Source organism: Dermacentor albipictus, chromosome 2, assembly GCF_038994185.2.
Source record: "Dermacentor albipictus isolate Rhodes 1998 colony chromosome 2, USDA_Dalb.pri_finalv2, whole genome shotgun sequence".
In the NCBI taxonomy this organism is placed as follows: Eukaryota; Metazoa; Arthropoda; class Arachnida; order Ixodida; family Ixodidae; genus Dermacentor; species Dermacentor albipictus.
The window spans coordinates 190,672,317-190,689,824 of NC_091822.1; the positions used below are offsets into that span (position 1 = coordinate 190,672,317).

General features: G+C 47.3%; 2 protein-coding genes across 6 annotated transcripts in view; one reads left to right on the forward strand and one right to left on the reverse strand.

Moving 5' to 3' along the window:
• Window positions 1-1,891, reverse strand: part of LOC135920538 (Na(+)/citrate cotransporter-like) — a 42,640-nt gene extending 40,749 nt beyond the window's left edge. For 4 of the 5 annotated variants that reach the window (XM_070534578.1, XM_070534576.1, XM_070534575.1 and 1 more), the window contains exon 1: window positions 100-288. The gene's annotated coding sequence lies outside the window, so the exon portion shown is untranslated. Of the gene's footprint in view, window positions 1-99; window positions 289-1,791 lie in introns of those variants that run through there. The other variant, XM_070534574.1, reaches the window with a different exon arrangement.
• Window positions 1,892-2,307: 416 nt separating this feature from the next.
• Window positions 2,308-16,519, forward strand: LOC139056383 (uncharacterized). Its single transcript, XM_070534582.1, has 6 exons — window positions 2,308-2,535; window positions 4,963-5,198; window positions 5,696-5,855; window positions 6,867-6,986; window positions 15,318-15,430; window positions 16,338-16,519. The coding sequence occupies exons 1-6, from the start codon at window positions 2,364-2,366 to the stop codon at window positions 16,407-16,409; spliced, it is 873 nt and encodes a 290-aa protein (XP_070390683.1). The 5' UTR covers window positions 2,308-2,363; the 3' UTR covers window positions 16,410-16,519.
• The last annotated feature ends 989 nt before the right edge of the window (window positions 16,520-17,508 follow it).

The window sequence follows — 17,508 nt, forward strand, 5'->3', positions numbered from 1 at the left end:
CAAATTACGTGATCGATCATTGACAGATTTAAAAAGATGTGTTTTCGATCCATAAGCTGCGAGAAAAATGGATTGTGTAGATGACTGGACGACACTTACGTGGAAGTCGGAGTCGGTGCTTTCCAGGAACAAGGAACTCGCGGCCACAATGGTGTGTAGAAGATAGCGTGACTTCAAAAAAATTGCGAGGTGACCAACGCAATACAAAAGGACGTTTTGTGTCAGGCTGTCCTCGACTGCTCGAACTAGGCTAGAACAGCGAACCCACGAGAACTAATGTCATCTTCTTCTGCGCGTTCCGGCGATGGTGGTGATGATTTCAGAGCACTTTCGGGGATACGTTTCTATCCTGTTAAAGTACTAAATGATAAAGAAGTAAAAGAATATAACGGTCGTGGCAATAGAAACCTGGAGACCAATTCACAAAGGTTTTTGTTCATAAGAACTTTTTATGATCGGTCGGCGGCCTTCGCTAATGATATGTTTGCGGTCCCTTTTGGAATGTTATTGTTCTTACAAACTGCACTAGCGTAAGAACCTTTTTTGAATATGGGCTCTGAAGCCGTATTCACAAAACGTTTTTTTTTTTTCGCAAGCGCTCTTGCCATTGGCCGGTCGCGTTAGCTAATAATATGTCCAATGTCAGGATTGGCTGAAGTTTCCTCTTGAAAACAATTCTAGCCTAAGAGGCTTTTGTGAATACGGCCCTTGATTTATAACCACTCAATGTTTGCTACGTCTTCTATGCACTATTTCTTACTTTCTCACGCATGCGTGTTGAAGAATCTGATAGAAGGCGCTTTCGTGAGACCTTTATTCGAAAACCTTGATTTTTTCAAGACAAAGAAGAAAATAGTATGAACGATCAGAATAATGTAAATGTGCCTTAAATGCTCATTGTCAGCCTTATCGCGGCTATTTTACACACATACAAGTACAGCTAAACTATAGAATCGCGTGGCAAGCCATCTGGAATATAAAAACCTAGCGACGCGATGCTCGTCTGCTAAAGCCTAAACGACTGCTCCGACCATTTCCCGCTATTGGAAAAGGAACTAGCTATAGTGAGGAGGCCCGTCACTATTGCCATAACACTCTAGTGACGGGATAACAACAGCCGATGCAGAAGCTGTGTAATAGCAGACCTTCCCGTCTGGTTTGCCATGTGAAAAAAAATGAGAAGAAAAATTCATGGCTCTGCGAAAAGCCGTTGGGTTCATGATTTGGGGCCACGAATCTCAATTGAGTTCTGACAAGTGTCTTACGTTTTTTTTTTTGTTACGCTGCTGCATTATTGCTTTTCTCGTTTGATTTCTGGACTGCTTGTTCTCTTACCCTAAGCTTCGCCACCACGTCTGACACGGAGGGCTCCTGCCAAGGGGAGCGAAGCGAACCGTTGCGTAACCCAGGGTTAGAGGGGTTCGTAACCCAGGGTTAGAGGGGGTGTTAGGTAGATGTCGCTTTAGCGGCTGCAGACCAATGAATTATGACCTCTTGTTACGTTGTTACTGTGCGCCCCAGTTAGACGGGCCAATCAGCGCAACTCTGTGAATATGCGAAGCAGTAAAAAGGGGGCCCCTCCCTTTAGCAACCATATGGCGAGGGGTCCACCTATAATACTGTATAGGCTATTCTGACGGGCTCCCACACTGTGCAGCGAGTGCCATTTGGAAATGCGAGACCTGGGAAGAACAATGCCGCAGTTGCTATGACTGCTAGTAAGTAACTGGAACATTTAGACTTAACTTGTCATATGCGCAAAGAATGTGTCCTTATCCATATGACGCTTACCATGCTATTGTCATCATCACAATTTCTGGCAAACATCCAGTTCATTATTTCTCGTTGTTGCTCTTGACATGAATGGTCGTGGTGCATATCGTCAGCGGAGAACAACAACAACAACAACAACAACAACAACAACAACAACAACAACAACAACAACAACAACAACAACAACAACAACAACAACAACAACAACAACAACAACAAACAACGAGGACGACGACGACAACGACAACGACGACAACAACAACGACAACAACGACAACAACAACAACAACGACGACAACAACAACGACAACAACGACAACAACAACAACGATGACAACAACAACCACGACAACGACGACGACAGTGACGACGAGGACGACAAGAACAACAACAGTTGTCTAACAGCAAATTGCACTAAAGTATTAAATACTTCATCGCTGTTGTATGCAATACCGTTTCACACAACGCTGCAGTCGTCGCAGGAAGCTTTGCGTCATGGTGTCTACGTCCACCCTGACTGCAGCGTCGCAATCGCCACTGCCATCCCCAATGTCGTCCGTGGTCGGTGTCGGTAGCGGCCGGCGGCAGGCATGGAGCCCAGGCGGCGGCTCCCGGCGGCCCTGCTGGCGTGCGTGTGTGCGCTGGCTGTGGTGGCCGGCCATCCTGGAGGCCGCCCTCGAGGAGACTTCCTTAGCCAGAGGGTTGCCAACGGGTCTCAGCGGAACGCCGTGAAACCCAGCTACACGCTGTCCTACCGAGAGCGTAAGCGTCCTCTGAACTCAAGAATGCTGCGCGAGACGAGGCAAAAAGCTGATATGGCACCATAACGGAGGTTTTGGTAGGACGTTGTGGTGGGGGCTAGTTGGCTGATAGCCTCAGACGTTTTAACTGCGCGAAAAAAACGAGGACACAAGAAAGAAACGCACACCACACCACGAGCGCAGACTGCCAACTGTTCACTTTTGGAAAGCAAGCAGCACACATATATTTCATTCAGGAACCTGTACACATGTCCGCATTGATGAGCCGATAAACATAAAAACGTGAAATTTATCGGCTGGGTAACATTGTAGATCAAGATTGCGAGAAGAGATCATCAAAATAACCATGACTCATTCTTACAGTATCATCAAAAGAGGGAGAGATAACAAAAAAATGGCTGTGGCTTAGGTAAGGTTAAGCCCAGGATGCGAAGCATACTAGCCTTTATTTTAGTTGTTGAACCACTGTTTAGCCTGGTGAACTGCTGTTGCTTGGCTATATTTGGTTCGGCTAGACGAAGAAACAACTCATGCATTACTTCTTCGCCTTCAAGAGTGGAACGCGACAGCGTTCCCGTCGACCCGCCAAGGGGTGTAAGACAATGGGCTACAGGGCAGCGACTACGCGCCCCGCATTGGACGCGGTGAGCGTCGAGCAAAGCAGCGTTCGGCGCGGCAACGAAATGTGCGCCTGAGCAAGAGACGCACGCCTTAGAAACAGCGCGTTTCTAAGGCAACACCGCATTCACTAGAGGCGCTTTTGTACCGCTTTGAAGCGTTGTACTCGTGGCTCAGTGGTAGCGTCTCCGTCCCACACTCCGGAGACCCTGGTTCGATTCCCACCCAGCCCGTCTTGCAAGAGTTGAGCCAAAGCCACTTCTCCTCTGTCGTGACGTCACGGTGTCACGTGATTTCATGGTCACCGCCGCGCCTGAGGAGCTGGGTTGAGCCCTCGTAATATGCTTCGCATAAAAAAAATGGCTGTGGCTTAGGTAAGGTTAAGCCCAGGATGCGAAGCATACTAGCCTTTATTTTAGTTGTTGAACCACTGTTTAGCCTGGTGAACTGCTGTTGCTTGGCTATATTTGGTTCGGCTAGACGAAGAAACAACTCATGCATTACTTCTTCGCCTTCAAGAGTGGAACGCGACAGCGTTCCCGTCGACCCGCCAAGGGGTGTAAGACAATGGGCTACAGGGCAGCGACTACGCGCCCCGCATTGGACGCGGTGAGCGTCGAGCAAAGCAGCGTTCGGCGCGGCAACGAAATGTGCGCCTGAGCAAGAGACGCACGCCTTAGAAACAGCGCGTTTCTAAGGCAACACCGCATTCACTAGAGGCGCTTTTGTACCGCTTTGAAGCGTTGTACTCGTGGCTCAGTGGTAGCGTCTCCGTCCCACACTCCGGAGACCCTGGTTCGATTCCCACCCAGCCCGTCTTGCAAGAGTTGAGCCAAAGCCACTTCTCCTCTGTCGTGACGTCACGGTGTCACGTGATTTCATGGTCACCGCCGCGCCTGAGGAGCTGGGTTGAGCCCTCGTAATATGCTTCGCATAAAAAAGACTCACTGAAGTTTCTCACCATCTCCGTCATTGTCGCCTGTCTTTACTACTTTCCTATTGCTGACAATTGCGAAGGCTGCGAAACGCTTCATAATGGATCGAAACAACTGAACCGAACGAGTTTTACAAATGACTATAACGTTAAGCGAACGCAATAATGTGAAATGTTTTTTAGGATTTATCTTCTACGTTATGGGAGCGAACCCGTTCCCGGTGCCGTTTTCTGTTGCAGAAGCTTACGGAGAACCTACGAAGTGTCAGGCGTGTGTCTAAAGCGGCGTCGTAAAGTGCAGTCCGCTGGACGATCTGTGACCACAGATCACCGTTATCATCATCGTCAACATGTGCATTGAAGGAAGAAGGCCTTTCCCAGTGATCTCCAATTAGCCCTGTTTTGAGCCAGCTGACACCACATTATGCCTGCATATTTTCTAATTTCATCCCACCACCTAATTCTCTGCCGTCCCCGACTGCGCTTGCTTTGCCTCGATGCACATTCTGAAACTCTAATAGAAGACTGTTGATCTGCCCTACGCATTACGTGGCCGGCCGTACTCTATTTCTTCCTCTTAACGTGAGCCGGAATATCGGCGACTTGCATTTGCTCTCTAATACATACCACCGTTTTCTTGTCTCTTAGCGTCACGCCCGTCATTCTGCTTCCCATCGCTCGTGGCGCGGTCACTGATTTATTCTCAAGCTTCTTTGTTAACGTCCAAGTTTACGCGCCTTACGTTAGTACCAGTAGATTGCAATGATTATAATTTTCTTTTCATGATATCGGTATACGGCCCATAATCGCGGTTGCGAGGCACAGCACCTTATGGCAGCCGGTCGCATTTCCGCCTTTGCTGCGCCGTGCGCGCAGTGTACCTGGAAGAGGCGTGCGGCGGCCTCGCCAACAAGGCGCAGCGCTCGCACTACCTGAGCCTGCGCGACCACAAGGCGAGCATGGCCATCTACTCGCACCGGTCGGGGGTGCTGCCGCGCAGCGTGAGCAAGTGCCGCATCCAGATACTGACCGAGTCGCACGCACGGCTCACCATCTCCTTCGTCAAGCTGGACACCGTCGAGCAGCCCTTCATATGCTACATGTACCTCAAGGTCGGTCGGTGCGAGCCACGACGAAGCCCCCGAAAGAAATCGTTTAGCCACAGTCAACTAACTCCGTAGGCGTGTAATTGTATAAGACACGCAGATAGTCAGTATATCTTGTAGGTAAACGCTTATGAAGTTTCTTTGAAGGAAAATCGGCTGCTGTCTTAAAGTCCACACACTTTCTGTAAACTGCTGTAGACGTTAACTTTTTATCTAGCTCGATGACATGTCTCAAAGGTACTTGTCTGCTCATACGTAAGGTACAGAGTACGGGCCAAATGATTTGCACTTAGAAGCAGCGGTGCTATCCCTGATGTCTATAAGGCGGTGGGATCACGCTATTGGCTTTGTCTTTAATTGGTGCAGCTACTTATAACGAAACTGACATTGCAGGCCTTCTTGAGAATGACTTCGGGAATTTCATATGTTTTCAGTTCTAAGCAGTAGATGACAGAAAGCTGTTTGCTAATATCACAGCGGTGGTTTCGCTCTTGTCCCCGCAGATCTACATGACCGACAAGCCCGACCTAGTGTGCGGCAAGCAGGCGGCCGGTAAAAGCATCAGCACCAGCGCCTCGCAGATGGTGCTCGAGTGGGTGATCAACAGCGGCGGCGAGAAGCCCGGAAGAATAGAGATGATCCTGACCAGCTATAAAGAGAGCGGTACGCCCATCAATACAATCAACCTGTTGAAAATATCTTGAGCGGCGGCAGAATTTTTTAGTGACGAAGTGTTCAAGTGACTGTATTCTGGCCAAACGCCGCGATGCCGCCCCACTGGTTCCCATGCACGCCTGTAACCACCACACATGCATACGGGCAACTAACTGTAGCGGCCTCATCGACTACGGAACTGCGTGTGAGGCGCTAACCGGTATTTCTGACGGCAGACAATAAACAGCCTTTGAACGCATACAATTTTGATGCTTTTCCTGGAGGTAGTCGGGAAGGCGACAACGACTAATTTATCAAAGAGCACAGATGCGATGATGCACGGAACTGCAACGGCTGTGATCAGCCCAGGCAACAATCGAAAGCCAGATGGTCTTTCACCTCGGCGGCTATATATACGCTCAAGGCAATTCCACTGCATTTTCAAACCTCCGCGGTGGCTTGGTGACTGTGGCAATCTGTTGCTTAGAACAAGGCTTCGGGTTCGCTTCCGGGGCGCGGTGACCGTGTTTTGACGAGGTCTTCATCCAAAAACACTCGTGACGTTGAATCCACATTAAAGCACACCTGAAGGTCAAAGTGAATGGGAAGCCCTCCGCTACGGTGCTTCTCATTGCGCATTTATTCTACTAAATCAATTTCATACCTCCCAGGAGAATTATCAGGGTCTCGATAACATTAGGTGCCAAGTTTGGTTGTGCGTTGGGGACGGTAAAAGGCAGACGCGCTGCGAGAAATCTCGTGGGCATGTTTTGAATTATTGGTTCTCTCACATCATTAAAACAAGCGCCTGGCATTGAACACATAAAGCGGCAATTCACTTCAAGATCCTAGGCAAAATATTTCAACTTTAATGGCCGATACTGACGTGCATCCAAGCTTGTTCGCGTGGGCCGTTTTCGCTCGTTCGTCGTTCTTCACGTTGCGCGCTTATACAATGCGCACGACGACGTGAAACTCGCGCCTCAGAAGGTGCAATATCCCGCGCCCCCTGGGTTGCAGACCTGTCCGGAAACTGCGAGTCCGGCATGTACGCCTGCAGCAACCGCCACTGCATCTGGTCGGGATTCATCTGCGACGGCGTCAACAACTGCGGCGACGGAAGCGACGAGCGCCTTTGCAGTGAGTGAATATCGCCTGCAGCAAACATCGTGTCAGCGTCCTCGGGCACTCGCGCATGCGCGAGCTGTGCTTGACCTTTTTAACTAGCATTTCTCTAGCGTTGCTACTCGCAGCAGTCCGACTTTGACATACCAGAGGACCGCAGACTGACCGTTCGTTAATAGGTCTTCGCCTAAGGCAGGCGCGTACGCAGGATCTTTTTTCCGGGGGGTCGGGGGCAACCCAAGGTAACATTTCCATGCAAATGAGGAGGGCATGTAACTTTACCAGTACAAATGTGAATAGCGCCCACGATTCGCCATAAAGACGCGTAAACCCGCAAAAGAGAAATTAAATAAAGTGTATCTCGCAGGTTCGACAAGTAAAGGAGAGGTGTATCTCACAGGCGTACGTACGCCTGTGAGATACACCTCTCCTTTACTTGTCGAACAAGGAACCACGTCAAATGGATTCACGCAGGAAAGAATAGTAAAAAAAAAAAGATTACTATAGTAGAGTACAACTAAAAAAAAAAACAGCAGTTGGCAACCAAGGCACACGGTCGGCGCGGGTTTGTGTTACTCCGCCAGCCCATCACAGAAGCAAACAAAATTGTCGTCATGCGGCTTTTTCAAAACGGCGTCGTACTTGATACCCCCGGAGCGTCTGCTACTCTTGAAGAGTTTTCACCGGCGGAAGCAATGAGGTGTGCAACGGACATAGACAACGTGTATGGAGTCTGAACATTTCACTCTTCAAAAGTCTGCGGTGCCGTTCATTTCACTGCTGAACCTGTTTTACTCTTGAAACCTCACTGCCAACTGAAGTGAAACTTGGCAGTAAATAGTTGCAGCTAAGCAAGCGTTTTATTTCAGTTCAATAAAGAATTAGGCTTTCACCGTTCTGCTATAGTAGACGATTGAAAACCTACAAAATTACGCGCTAATAATTTTATTTTTGTGGTTGCTGCCTTATTTAGGTAACAGGAAAAGTTTGAAGTACGAATTATTTGCAGCCTCGTGGAGGAACAGTGGCTGGTGGTTATGAGGGTTTGGCGGGGCTTCACTGCAGACTGAAGTTGTACCCGACTATAGTAGCGTTTTTTGAATTAGCTTTAGAAGAATTATAAAGAAATAAATATTTGTGCAACAATCACAGTTCCTTTGGCTCCCTCGTTTACTGCTCTACCAAGTGCCCAAACCGACTAGTATTGCTATTTGGGATGTTGTGTAACGATGCGTGGCCGCCAGTCCCGTACAACCGCGTAAAGCGCAGGTCTGTGGTGTTCTAGACATACTGCGCCCACCATGGAAGGTTAGAAAAAGACGCACATAAGCACAGCAGAGAAGTGGCTACGTCAGGTGGCTCGACTGATAACTGTAGAAGCACCATGTAAAACACACGGAATTGTTCTCCACTTCCGGCGGCGTTCTCTCTACTTCCATTTTTAAATAAAATGATGTTGATCCATAAATATTTTCTTAAACAACTGGTAAATTTGTTAATTTTAGCTTTTCCTTCCTGTTTGGCCGTTGCCTTGGCTCTCTCGCTTAGTAGATCGCTTAATTTCTCAACTCCTTGAGACTGTTGTTTCCAGTTGCCAATTTCGCACGAAAAGGTCTGTACATTTAGGGAAAAACCATACAAGGTAACAGGTGACAGTCATATTGCTTGTGGATTAGAGGTTGTTGCAGGGTTTGATGATGGACACTGTTTCGCATTATTTTATTTTCCACCTTATCTCACATATCGGGGGTATATGGTTCCGAGGATCTGCCAGCGCCGCGGCGAGTAGTCACTCGCGGAAATAAAGAAGTGAAAGAATAAGTTAAACGCAACTGGCGTTTCCTCCGGCCGCAACTAGTTTCACGAGCCTACAGACCAGCTGACCGTGAACCGAATCACTTTCCTGGTCCTTGGATGAGTCTAAATAAAGAAGGCTGAACTAACGAAGCAACAGCGATGCGCGCGACAGTTGAATAGATGGTGACAACTTAACGCATGTCGAGTTAATCGCGCGGGCACCGAATCGATAAGAAAATTGGTCTTCACTCCTCAGGAGATGCCGAAACTACCGCCATCCGAAAGAAGTGAAAGAGGCAGCAAAACGTTGACCACCGAATAGCTGTCAAGTCTCAACATTGATTTGGTGGTGCTTTAGGAATGTGTGTGAGGAGTGGTGGCGTGGGTGAGGAGGGGAGGGGCACCCCCCCCCTCCCATGGGTACGTGCCTGGTCTAAAGTATATCTTCTTACTCGAACAAAATGCAAGCGGTACTGGAGTTATAGTTTCAGCATTTCCTGGCTTGAACACCAATAAACTTTATCCGAATAGAGTGCAGAAGCTGACAGAATTTTCTGCCATTCAATAAACAAATCATATGTGTGCACAGCTGTGTACAACCCACATCATTTCTTTCCGAAGCGATAAAGCGCTGAAATGCTGAACGAAAACACAGATATTTAAACGGTAAATTCATGGTTTTAGAAGTAGTGCTAGAGCTCGTGAGCTCAACGAAAGCCAAGCTAATACCGTCCCTAAAACGTCTCAGTTTCTTTGCGTTTTCGTGCGTAAGCACTTTCTCTTCTTTTGAGCACACGGCTACAGCGTCATAGAAAGCCGTGACAGAGGTTACGGATAGCCTTTGTAAAAGGGAAAAAATAAAGAATAAATGAGGCAGAAGGTCACTACACTCACTACCGCAGCTGATTTTGCGACGCATAGTCGGCCACCTGTTGCATCTATACCGGAACCTGGGAACGAAGGCATACTGCCAAATGCTGTCAGCAGTAGAAGTCTCTATTTGTAGGGCAAAACGCAGCGGGGATTCAGCAACGATAATTCTTCCAGTGAATTGGTTTCTTTTGGAAAAGGCTTGCGCTTAACAACTGAAGGCGTATGAGCTGATGAACAGAGCAGTAGGGCTTCTTCCCCTTCTTCGTCATTCGATATGGCTAGCGCGGAATTGTGACACAAACCTCGGGTTCTGTTACAATTTCAACATTTCTCTGTGTCGCGTACGCTCTGTGAAAATGCGTTTCTAAATTTTTTACACCGTTTCTTTTTCCTTTTTTCTTTTTTATTCGAAGCGCTTGAAGAAAACTGTCATATCTAGGCCTCTGCCATTCTTGCTGTTAAGGCTACGTGGCTATAGGTGGACATTAGCAGTAAGAAATATTCCAACAATAGTTTCTCGAATCCAATAGGATATGCAAATTAACATTTATTGCTAAGTTTAGGGCACATGCTGTTATTGCGAAATTGAAGCCGATGCGTAATTTTTTATTTATTTTTATTTATTGATACTGCAATTCCACTTTGGGGATTTTGACTGGAGGGTACAAATGTTGAAAAAATCCAAGAAAGGCAACCAACAAATACATAGATACATAAGAGTAAATAAAATAATATAAACTAAAATAGAAGGCCTACGGTTAGCGCTAAGTTAGACTTGATGTAAACAAGGTAAGTGAAGGCTGTTGAACTTGGGTGTTAGTAAGCTGGTTCCTGATGAAGTCCTGTCCGCTTAGGATGCAAACATAAGAGTAGCCCCACTTTCGAGATGTACGACTTTGAAATGTGCTACGAAATACACTGGCGCTCCAGTAAACAGTTTCGCAAAAGCGGGACTTTAACTGCTCGGAACAATATTAACTAGAACGCGGATGAAATTTTTAGCTAAGTTTGGGAACGGATGTCTTGACAGTGGTGTTAATATTAAGATTTCTGCAAAGAAGATATGATTTCACTGCTCCTCAGCTTCAGTTTTTAAATTACATGTGCCAGAAGACTGCAATAAAAAAATTCGACTAGAATATTTTGGGCATTTAGCGAAATAATTGTTGATTTTTTGGGGGGGGATAATGTCCGCCTGGCCACCTAGAGTATCTGCAAGAATGGCAGAAGCCTACATATGGCTGTCTTTTTTTATTAAGGAAGTGTTCCGCATAAAAAGGAACGACTGGCAAGTGCAGTTGTTATTACATGTTACATGCTGTTGACTGGAAGTTACAGAGGCTTTGCAAACGGGTGTCTCAGTGACGGCCCACAGAATAGTGTCATTCACGGACAGCCTGGAGCATATGTTCAAACAGCCTTAACAAGGAAGCGTTTATTGAAAAGTGGCACTAAACACGGCCTGATAATCATTCACTCCACTTATTGCCCTGCGGTGATTACTCGATGCTTTTATTTGACCCCTGTTTGCACCAGTGAAGAGCGCGTGCGATGAATTTGCTTTTATCTGAGCGTGCTCCTGCATAATTGCTTATACGAAAATGCCGCAAGGTGCTTAACCTGATTTCCTTCATTATTACATACGTCATGATCATCAGCCTATCCTTATGTCCCCTCCAGGATGAAGGCATCTCACAGCGATCTCCACTTTTCCCTGTCTTGTGCCAGCTGACTCCACCGTTCGTGTGTTATTTTTCTTATCTCATCGCGCCCCATTGTCATCTGCCGTTCTCAACTGCGTTTTCCTTCCCTTGGCTACCATTTTGTTTTCATTACAGACTAAGGGTTTTCTGCTTTACACATCACATGACCTTCCCAACTCATCGCCTTCCTCACAATCTCAACTGCAACATCAGCTTACGAAAGGGAAAATTGTCATGCAGACTACTGTAGCGCGAAGCTATGCTAAGGGTATCATCTGCAGGTTCGTTCTACGCATTCGGGTATATGAAATCTTCAAGTAGCGCGAGCAGACGGACACAGAGCAAGGGACGGCCATCCCGTCTCCTTTCTTGCTCTGTCTCCGTCTAGTGGCGCTGTAACGCACTTGCAATGTCGCACCGACTAGCGCAATGAAATCCATTTACAATTTTCTCTTTAGTGAACATTTCTCCATCTGTGCGGGCACCCGCAGAAAGTATTTTCTACAAAATCAGTCGCACTCGTCTGTTCTCTTATCCATATCGCCATCTTCCTGCCTCTAATTACTGCACTGTACATGTATTGATGCACTGCGTCAGTTCATGGCCTCTAATATATACGGACAGAATCGTACCCGGCCCTCACGGTTCACGTGTAGCTGGTATAACGTAAAGCTTCTCCCAGAAAATTTAAGTTCCCTCAGCTGGCATGCGCGCTCATCCCCTATTTTTGAAACTGTTTGGATTTTTAAAGGATGCGGCCTTGAACGCCGTATGCGCTGCGCAGTTTTGGGACCGAGTCGCTGGTGAACAAAACAATCGCAAGCATCCGTCTTGTGGGCTGCAGTTTTTCCACCTCCAAGTGCGAGCCCAAGTAATCACATTTCTAACGGTTACGGACACATTCGTAATATTTCGTCTGCTTCTATTTGACCATTCCCTATGTGAATAACCTGATTTTCGGCTGCTTCTGCCAGGGGCTTGTTTCTTAGTTTCTTTTTTTTTGTTATAATTCAGCATTGCTCACTGGCACCATGCCGTTTAATGCTCCCTGCCTCAGGCCGTGCACCGGCAGAACACCAAAGTGCTTTTTACGAAGGCTAGACCACACTCGGCTCACAAGAAGTGAGCTATTGAGGTCACTGACCAAGTCAAAATTATTATTTGACGTCACGGAACCCGTTTGACTTCCTCGGGCTGTATAACGTAAAACTATTGCAATATGTTTTTATTCCCATCTCCTGACGTCAAATTTGCGTAACCGCCGACGCAAGCATCGGGCGATCACCCGCAGGGTTGTCTGATCAAACCAATCAAATGCTCCCCTCGTTCATAGGAGGTCACTTTTGTTTGCTTAAAAAAGAATAACATTGCCTGCACTGAGCGGCTTGTCTTATCTAATTGGCTCACAAGAGGCGAGGAGCACGCTCAAGTGGAGAGGGATATATGGGGCCGAGCCACTGCACTGAAAATCGATAACCGGATGAAGCGGCTGGTGCCGGCGTCTGTGACTGGTCCGCTTTCCCTTACTAACGGTGGCTCGTAGACAATCGCGGCGGCATGCAACGCAAGCTTAAGAATGACGCTAAAGCGGATCCTCAGCAAAGAGTTGGCAGAACGAGGTCGTAAACGTGCCGAAAGTTCTCGAAAACGTTACACTGCCACGCAGAAAGTTTTATTACACTCAAATAAACCCATGCTCTCCGGCAGGGACGAGTAGCCAGTGTCTGAGCGATCGACGGCAGCCATCATTTATTCCTTGCGTAACGGGGCAGCCTGCAGCTATTCAGAGAAAAAATAACTTTTTTTTCGGCATATTAATGCATTTTTAACGCGTGCACGTCACGTTGACGGGGTGAGTTTTCGCTGTTTTCTGTCGTCGTGTGACAGGCAGGTGAAGTGGGTGCAGCCCTAAAACGTTTGACCAATAGTCGAGGTCTAACGGCGAAAAGGCGTCGAATCAGTAATAACTATTTTTCGTTTGTTCGATGTAATCATGCGTACTCAGTGTGTACACGTCATATCAGATGGAGAGGTATTGCGGTTTTCGTGACGTCGCGTGACAGATAGGCGAAGTGGGGGTGGCCCAAAAAAGTTTGTGACCAATCGAGGAAGGATGATTGCAGAAGTGGAATAGAAAAGTTTGGAATAGCTTTACGTTATAGTGCTCCTCGTTTCATATGTTTCAAAACGTCAAGCGATAACTAATTTGTTCAGTGACATCACTTTTTAACTTTTTTGTAACATGCTACCTGACCATGCACCCTATAAAGCAAAACCATTGCAACCTGTTTTTATTCCGATGTTAAGTTTACGTAACCGCCGACACAAGCATTGCGCAGTGACCGGCAGCGTTGTTTAGGGAGGCCACCGGAAGGCTATTTCTTTGTTTGCTTTCGAAGCGAATGGCATTGCCTGCCTTGGCAGGTTTTCCTTATCTAATTGGCTGGCCAGAGGCGAGGAGCACGCAGAAGTGGAGAGGGTTTCGTTGTGACCGAGCTAGCGCAGTGAAAGTAGATAACCGGATGAGGTGGGCGGTGTCGGTGCTGGCGTCGGCGATTGGCTGGCTGCCCCTTGCTTAGCTGCCAGTGCCTGGTAGCAAATCGCGGCGGCGCGCAACGGAAGGGCGAAAATACCGCCAAAACGGATCCTCGGCCAAGAAAAGTTGGCGGAGTGATGCCGTGTACGTGCCTAAAGGGCTTGACAACGTTATCTGCCATACAAACATTTTAAATGCGTAAACATATATATGCCTATACCCGACTAGGAAGCCCGTCCATCTGTCCCGAAAGACGGTCGCTTTCAAGACAGGGCCAGAAGCAGCGGGCGAATTGACCTTCGTGCTGTCTCTCGTTTCAACGCGAACTATGCGGCTGGAACACACTGCGGACGAAGCTATCAGCACTCGGTGCACTCAGTCCCCATCGCAGATCGCTTTCAAGATAAAGCCCGCGCGGCCGCACCATACGCAGCCGCCGCCGGAGTACGTTTGATCACGGTTGATAATGGTTCGCATCGAGAGCAGGCTGCGACATCGACCACGTCAACTCACGGGGTCAACCACACGTGACACTTTTCAATTACGTCCCCTACTACAGCACGCATCGGCCAGTGCTCATCTTCCACGAAGCAGCGGCACCGTCCACACGCACCATGATATAACACGAGGGAACATTGCTGCTGCTCGCCTCTTCTGAGTCGTCTCAGGCTGTTCTCAGCTAACATTTCGGTGTTGCAATCACGCTCCTCCGTTTCATTTTTCTTTCGCGGTGCTTCTCGCAATTAAACCAAACAAATCAGCATAAGACGACGAAACAGCAGGTGATTAGCGGCAATTACGTATCATTTAGATAGCTCCCACAGGAAATTCTGCGCGTAATTTTGATTGTGCGCTAATAAATCTATTCTCCCCAGCAGCCCCGAGCAGCCACTGCCAGAGCGATCGGCGATTCATTTCGGAACAGGGCAGTCAACGGCTATTCCGAAAAGAATATTTAGTTTCCTTCGTCATGATAACGCATTTTTAATGCGTACACGTCACTTTGACGTGAAGAGATTTCGCGGTATTGTGACGTCGCGTGGCAGACAGGTGAAGCGGGTGCAGCACGAGAAATTTCGACCGATAGCGGAAGGCTGATGGTAGGATCAGAAATAATTATTTTTATTTTGTTCAGTCTAATCATACGTAATCAGTGTGCATACGTAAATATCATATTAGGCGTTCTCGCGGTTTTCCTGACGTCGCGTGACAAATAAGCGAAGTGAGGGTGTCCCGAAAAAAAAAAAGAAATTGGTCTATAATGGAGGGCTGATTGCAGGAATGGAATGGAAATGTTTGGAATAGCTTTACGTTATAGCGCCCCAGGTGAGCTTTCGTCGAACAAGCACTCGTCATTTCTGCGCTGCTTTCTTCGATGCACCTTTCGCAAGCAATAATACGCGGCGTGTCTCTGTATCCTCTGTGCGCGGCTCGCAGTCGGCGGCCGCCAGGATCACACGCTCATCCTGGCCATCGTGGTCCTGGTGGCGCTGTTCGCCGTTGGCACGGGCATCGTGTTCCAGATTGCCTACAACCGATACAGCGGAAGGGTGAGCACCGCAGCGCGCCATCTCTACGAACCTGTAGGCCGCGGCTGCAAGGCTGCACGCGGAAGCGGGAAGTGGCCGTCAGTGTGCCTGTTTCACGCACCGTGCCTGTCGATGTCATGTCGGGGCCGTCGCAGCGCTCGCCGCCAGATGTCACCTGTCCAAATCCCTGCGCTCTACGCCACCTTTATATGTCCTGTTTTTAATTTAAATTCGTGTTCCATTATCAGGTCGCCCACTCGAGCTAGTGGAGCTTTGAACCGTACCATGGCCATTGCACAACCTGGAGCAGGCTTTTTTATTCTTCATGTCTTTTTATTTTTCTTTATTTTTTTAAAGCGTTCCCACTATGAGTTGCCTGAGAGGTGGATGGTTCCGGTGTTCTTTCACAAAAGCCAAAGACGAGCAAAAAAGGACTTCGCTTTCGCAGTTGGCACAGGAAAAACAAAAACAAACAGAGAGACACGGACACACCTCGCGACGACATTGAAATTTTGCTTTTTGCATGAAAATAAAATAAAGATAATTTGAAATGTGTCCTTACGTGTGACCGTGTCGCTTTCTTTCCACTTCTTGGTCATTGCGCGTTCTTTTTTTTACTTTTAAACCGCGCTACACTTGCAATGCGCTTACCGGCGGCAGTTGGAGTGGAACTCTCGCAATAGATGTAAATGGAAGCGCAGTGCTCGAACTTCCACGCAAGCTTTACACGGAGGCGCTTTCGCATTAATTTTAGATTTAGAATTAGATTTAGCGCATATTACTATCTGACGAAGGTACACCGTTAATAGTGCAATACATTAAAGAGTAAACCACGACACACGCAAGAAATCTTGCTCGTTCATTTATTGGCTTGCGCGTACGCGTTTCGTAGAACTCATACGTCTCTGCTTTCCATTATTTCGTGCAGGACATCCAGACACAGTACGTGGTCGGCCCCAACCTAGAGCAACCTGGTGTCGCTCACGTTCCGAAGCCCTGATGGCCTGCGCTGCACCACGACAACTGCTCGTGTCGCTCCTATAGACAGTACATTGCCGGAGCAAATATAATGCCGCCTCATAGCGAGCCCGTAGGCAAATCCCGCCCTAATTATTGCTACTTTCCTTGTGTTCTAACTTAACGGATCGTACCATTTTCTTGCGCTTTGCCGTAATTTTTATAGAATAATAAACAATACAACGTGCTTCGCAATAACGAAAATCAGTGAGTGAGACAGAGGACGACAACAGTTCACGCTTGCACCAGCTAGGATGCCTTGTGTGAAAAAACTGAGAATTTCATGAGCTCTAGCAACGATAAAAATGCTTTCATCTTGTCACCTGGCGATGATTGCGCTGGGTCGTACCTTTAAATAAACGTTCGTGGAGAGAGAATCATCGCTCAGACAATCGCGTTTGTCTATGCAAGCAAAAGCCGAGTGGCGGCGCAGTTTATATGATAAACACAAGCAGCAGGTCAACGCATCGGCAAATTTTATTCACTCTGTACTCAATGGGGAGGTATAAATACAACTAGATACTGATATGACCACCTGTCATGTTCCGTGTATTTTTGGGCTGATCAAGGACGACAGAAAAGTGGCTAAGAAGGCTACGTACTAGCTATTCAGCTTTATGAATTTGTGCTGAACTTCTTTTATAATGTCGAAGCGATTAACAGAATAAAAAGACAATTAATAGTCATGGGCAGTAGAACAACACATGACTAAAGGATGCTATATGAGAAGCGAAAAATTGAGGACTTGGTATCTGAAAGGTTCATTCGAATGTTTACAAACTTTGAAGATATGTCCTACGTCATAAGAAGGAGCAGGTAAACAATTCAGAGCCATTCCATTCTGTGAAGGAGGATGACCAACACAGCTGTGTATAACTATAAAAAAATAAGATACAACAACAATGCAATATGACACAAATATGCACATTGTTATGTTTATTTGTATTTGCGTTTATCTCGTGACCACAGTAATCACGGCTTTACGGTCGCTATGATGGACGGCCGTGAGCTCTGTGACGATATTGGAGATGTTCTAAGTGGATTCTAGGTCTATGCACGACCGATGACGCGTCGTGGAGGCA